This window comes from Ranitomeya variabilis, chromosome 4, assembly GCF_051348905.1.
Source record: "Ranitomeya variabilis isolate aRanVar5 chromosome 4, aRanVar5.hap1, whole genome shotgun sequence".
NCBI lineage: Eukaryota > Metazoa > Chordata > Amphibia > Anura > Dendrobatidae > Ranitomeya > Ranitomeya variabilis.
The window spans coordinates 437,520,659-437,526,658 of record NC_135235.1 but is presented as its reverse complement, the minus strand read 5'-3'; the positions used below and the strand labels follow the sequence as shown (position 1 = coordinate 437,526,658).

At 38.9% G+C, this 6,000-nt stretch overlaps 1 protein-coding gene across 1 annotated transcript in view; it reads right to left on the bottom strand.

The window, feature by feature from the left end:
* Positions 1-397: 397 nt before the first annotated feature.
* The window catches only part of CBX8 (chromobox 8), a 31,601-nt gene continuing 25,998 nt past the window's right edge, over positions 398-6,000 (bottom strand). Inside the window, exon 5 of the mRNA XM_077251440.1 lies at positions 398-2,957. Within this exon, the coding sequence (XP_077107555.1) occupies positions 2,133-2,957 (825 nt within the window). The 3' untranslated portion in view covers positions 398-2,132. The remainder of the gene's footprint in view (positions 2,958-6,000) is intronic.

Here is a 6,000-nt window from a genome sequence, read left to right as displayed (position 1 = left end):
GAAAAAAACTCTTTTTTACGGATTCGGTGAAGCTGGGCATTCTTTTCTTTTTTGGATACTCACATACTCCAGCCACTTGGATCCATCACAGGCACATTTTAGAAGTTTGCTCAGGGACATGTGACGAGAGCGAGTTCTTTGGTCATATGACCTGCGATTGTCTGCAGCAGGCTAGGTCCAGGATCAGAGACACATCTGGAGCGGCTTATACCTTTACATAAATTAAAGCCTATGATTATTAACTCGTCATCACTGCAACTTGGAACTTTTGGAATAGGTTGGACAACCACTTTAGAAACTTCTCTGGACTTTAAAGGCGATCCTTTTCGACATTATAGTCTGCCACTTCCTAGCCCAAAATGGCTACTACCATGCAACAGATGAAGATAGAATAGACTGAATGTTTAGTTTCCTTTTAATAAGCAACTGTACAAATATAAAAACAATAACGGTGTAGTGTAAAAAGACATTCTCTGTATTTCTTTTAAAAGTTAATGTTTTTTTTTTTTCGTAGATACCCGATTTCACAGCTAGTATTAAAATTGCCCATTGCACATCATTGCAGTCAATAAGTGTAATAATGATTTAATAATTAGCTTCTATATGTATAATATCTATATGGTTACATTTATACAAGTGTAAAACACTAATAGAAAAAAAAAAAAATGACCAAGTCAAGAATTACACAGGGATTTTTGAGAACATTCTGTACATGACTGTTTTATAGAAGAATAAGTGACATCACTATTTGCATAAGGAAAGCATCGGCTGTAGGAACTCTATTGGGTCACAGAAAAGGAACGTCACAAAACTTTATACTTTTAAAGTGCAAAAAGAAAAGAAAAACAGAAAAAAGGAGCTTTTCATTTGGGTGGCTACATCAATGGGATTGGGTACCATAAAAATAAAGAAATTATTTAGCTCTAATAACTTATAATGCATCCTCTCCCAAGGGACCTTGATATCCAAAATATAATTTTTTTTATGATTCCTTATATTTCAAGAAAGAATTCTGTTCATAACTATTGAAAATAATTGAGTGTGTGTGAGCGGAAAGTCGAATCGGTGGGACAGGCCACAAATAACAAGGCCTCCTGACTAAGATGACAGAGGATAGAAGGATCATGCACTTGACTTTAGGGCCAGATCCCCCTTTGCTATCAAAACAAAAACCACATTTTTTGGGACGCTGGCAGCGGCTTTCTCCCCTCTCCATTGACAATATACAACGCTCATGTGTATGGGGGAGTCAGAAGAGACAACTGTAAACAGAACGTGCATGGACACCTTAAATTGGATGTTTGGAGATTTTAACTGTCCAAGATTCTGTTGCATGGAATAACAAAAGAAAAAAAAAAATATATATACACATAATTCCCCTCTAAAAATCTGGAAGATTTTTGGGCCGATTCATCAAAACTGGAATTCAGTACATCTTACTGCAGAACATATGCCTTTTAAGAAATGATGCTTCAACTGCCATGCGCCTCCTCTAGAAAATGTTACAGAAGAACATATCTGCGGTAATTTACGCCACTTTAGTGGCGTTAATTATCATAAATTTGGTCAGGCATGAATGGTCATGCCCGGTTCTGCTGCAACTCCACCGTCTTTTCTAAAGGTTGGTGGTAGCTGGCTGGAAAGGGCATAAAAACACAAAGTCAAAGCAAAAAAAATTGCAACATTTCAATGTGTCTTACACCACAGTTCTGGCAAATACAATTCGTTTTTTTAGATAATATTTTTGAACATGGATGGTTTCAGTAGCTTGATTAGACCGACAATTTATGGTTGCACAAAAACTGTACTGCCTTCCACTTGGCAGGGTGTATACACTGTCTGTGTAGTTGTACAATGTAAAATAAAAAAAACTAATAAATAAAATACAAGTAAAAAAAAAAAAACAAAACAAAAAAACAAACAAAAAAAACACACAAGCGTGCACTGGAAATTTAGAATATCCAACTCAGATTTTGGATGGATGCACAGGGTGAATGTAGGGGGAGGAAAAATAAAAAAAAATAAAAAGAATACTTTAATTAGAACTAACAAAATATATAGATTTTTTTTTAATCACCAAAACATAAAACATGAACAGGAAATTTAGCAACTCACATACTATATACAAATACTTATCGTTTATCCTTAAAAAAGCCTTGGTCTGTGTTGCTTTCTTTTATAGTCACAGTCAGAAAGTTGGAAGTCACATCTGTCACTACTACTTTCTCCAAGTTGTCCACTCGGGGTCGCCATGGTTCTTCTTCCGGCTCTCCAAAAATCCTGGCTACAGGAATACGGGCAATAAGGGAAGGCTTCCTCCCACGTTTTATCAGTGCTTCCCCATAGAAGTCAGACACCTTTTCCTGACATTGAGAGTTGATCTTAGTTCTAGGGATGACACCATCTTTGAAGAGGTCACCCTTGTTCTTTGTCCTATGTAAAGAGGTGCCGGTACTTGACTTTCCAAGTCCATGTTGTGTGGTTTGCACAAGTCCATGTTCTTTAGATATGAAACAATGTTCAATCTGACTTGAAGATCCCAAATCTGAGTTTTGACGTCTTGCAAGCTGTATGACACCATGTGTGGAATGATACTCCAGCGGTCTAGAATTATCTGCTTTCGCAGAATTATTTACTTGTTCAGTCTGACTTGTGTGATTGGCAGGAGGCATTCTCAAGGTCTGAACATTGGCCTTGTGAAGGAGTTTGGCATGGTGACTTTTTTTCTTTTTAATCTTTAAAGGATAATGTTCTCCAATATCTGAACTTCCCAACCTTTCATTAAAGAGGTTAACTTGAGTTTCACTACTCTCCTGGGAAGAGGAAGGAATACTTCTCAAGCCTTCTCTGGACCTAGACTGCATGTCTGGAGAAGGATGCCCTGGATATGGAACTCTTAAGCCTCGCGCAGACTCACTGCGAAATTCATAGGTCTTCGCATTTGCTTTCGCCTGTGCCTGTAAAATTAAAATACAATGATAATTTCAAGTCCATCAAGCATCAACAATAAACAATATCCTTCAAAAATACATAGTACAAGTGTCATATGTGAAAAAGACAAGTTCATCAGGGTCAACTTCTACTGAGCAACTACGAATTATGACCCATTTAGATGGGCCTATGATAGGCACATCTACACAGGCTAGCAATCACCTGACGGACAAATAAAATGTTTGTTCATTGGGAGTGATGATTTAAGCATAAACAGGATGGGCTTGTAATAACATGACATTCTAAGCGCGAGTAGAATGTTCCTCGGCCTGTCTATAGAAGACAATTAATGGCTATGTGCACACAAAGGGTTTTTGCTGAGTTTTCGATGCTAAAACTGGCCATGTGCACAGTTTTTTGAACAGTTTTGAAAAAATATTTGAAGTTTCTGCTCAGTGGCTACAAGCACGCAGACTCATTTTAACAGCCTGAAAACTCAGTGGTTTTTAACCGCTTCACGACCTAATGGTATGTCATAGGTCGTGTATTTACCTTTGATGTGGGCTCCAGTGCGGAGCCTGCATCTTTTCCAGCACATGACAGCCGATTTGATCAGCTGGTCAGTGCCTCTAACAGCCATGGGTGGAATCGCAATCCAACGTGGTCCTTAATATGTTACACGCCGCTGTCAATCACTGACAGTAGCATTTAACATTATCACGCACGTCACAAACTCCGCCCATTGGCGCCTCGGTCACATAATCAAGGGGCCCTGATTGATCGGCATGACAACCGGGTGTTTGCAGAAGACCCCCGTGCTTGTCATCGCTGATCCAATATGAACGCTAGCCCCTGGTTGGCGTTCATTGCTGATGATTTTTGCTATACATAGCAGGGCTTCGTCTAAGGAGACTATTGAAGCAAGTAAATAGACTATACCACACAACACACCACTACATATTTGGTACTGCCAAGTTCAGAAAAACCCAATTAAAATATAAAAGAAGAATTAATCTGATTGGTACACAGTGTAACGAGAGAAAAAAAAAAAAAAAAAAAGGCACAATTACGTTTTTTCGTTGCTGCAACATGTAAAAAAAAAAAAAAAAAAAAAAAAGCTAAGCTTGGATTATGTTGGTATAAGTTGGTATACATGCAGCACATAAACGCGTGTTTTTTTTTTTTTTTTTTTTTAACTCAAATAGATTTTTATTAAGTATAAAATTTCAATGAAACATTTGACATCAATACATGTATTTTCCCCAACAACCCCCCCCCCCCCACCAACCCCTCCCCCCTCATAAACGCATGTTTACATTGGCCATAAAGCACACAAAAAAACTTACCAGAAACAAAATGAGCAAAAACCTTGCGTTAACTAAATAAGTAAAAAGGAGAATTGCATTTAAGTAACTCAGGGTTCTAGTTATACTGTTTTATTTAATAAAAAAATGGCAAAGCCATCCCACCGTCGACAAGGTGACCCTGATCGGCACTGTTCTACGCTGTCTTATATTAAAAACCTTACGATGTGTCAGAGTTGACCTCAGTGTGTGAATAAGGGCAGACAAAAGGACCGGGTCCCAATAGCCAGTGTGAACATGCATTTATGTGCTGCATGTATACCAACTTAATGCAAGCTCAATTTTGTGTTTTTTTGTTTGGATTTTTTTATTCTGTGTAAGCCGGATCGTGGCCTCCCTTTCCTGAGCTGGTAAATACATTTAAAGCTTCTGACTGGTGTCCGCAGGTCGGGACCCGGTCTTTTTGTCTGCCCTTATTCACACACGGAGGTCAATTCTGACACATAGTAAGGTTTTTAATATTAGACAGTGTAGGACCGTCCCGATCAGGGCTTCTTTGACGACGGTGGGATGGCTTTTATGCCATTTTTGATCAAAAACAGTATTACTAAGGCTGGTTTCACATTTGCGTTTCTTGCCGCTGCGTTTTACCGCAAAAAAACGCTTTTTTTTGCATGCGTTTTGCCGCGTTTGACGACGCATGAGTCGTTTCTATGCTTGCGTTTTTTGGCGGAAATGCAACATGTAGTAATTTCTAGAGGCTTTTTTTGCTGCAAAAAAACGTATTGCTGTCTATGTAAACGCATGGGTTTTTAAGCACATGCGTTTGTTTCCGTTTAAAACGCATGCGTTTTTATAGAAAAAAAACAAGAATACACACTGATAAGCCACCCCCCACCATCAAGTAGATAAAGGGATCCAAACCCTAACCCTACCCCTAACCCTAGGGATCCTAGCCCTAACCCTACCCCTAGGGATCCTAACCCTACCCCTAACAAGCCACCCCCCACCATCAAGGTGAGGGATCCAAACCCTAACCCTACCCCTAGGGATCCTAACCCTACCCCTAACCCTAGGGATCCTAACCCTAACCCTTTCTATTTATAGTGGGTTTTCTTGTTGATTGATGATTGGCAGCTGTCACACACTTCTCAGCATGCATTTCAAAAACGCAAACGCAGGAAAAAATGCATGTAAACGCGGCAAAACGCTGCGTTTTTTTTACAGCATGCAATGCGTCTAAAAAAATGCAGCGTTTGCACGCGTTTACATGCGTTTTTTCACCACCTGCGTTTGCGTTAAAAACGCTGCGTTTTTAAACGCAAATGTGAAACTAGCCTTAGAAGCCTGAGTTATTTAAATGCACTTTTGCTTTTTACTTATTTAGGTACAGCAGGTTTTTCCTCATTTTGTTTTTTGTAGGTTTTGTGAACATCTCAAAATGCAATAACAGGCGATCAAAACATGGTATCTACCCCATAATGGTGTGAAAAACATCACTTCGGTGCAAAAAAAAAAAAAAGTATGGCTCTGGGAAGAAGGGGAGCAAAAAAAATGAAACTGCAGAAATGGAAAATTATAAAGTCGTGAAGGGGTTGAGACCTTATAAGATATGGAGGAGGGATTTGGAGTTTTTCTGCCAAAGTGAAAACTTTCTCAAAAAACTTGGCGGTTATTATGCAGGCCAATATTCTTATGAATATGTTTGGAAGATTAGGACAGACCTATTTACAGGGATTGATTGTAAAACAACCCACAGTCAGAC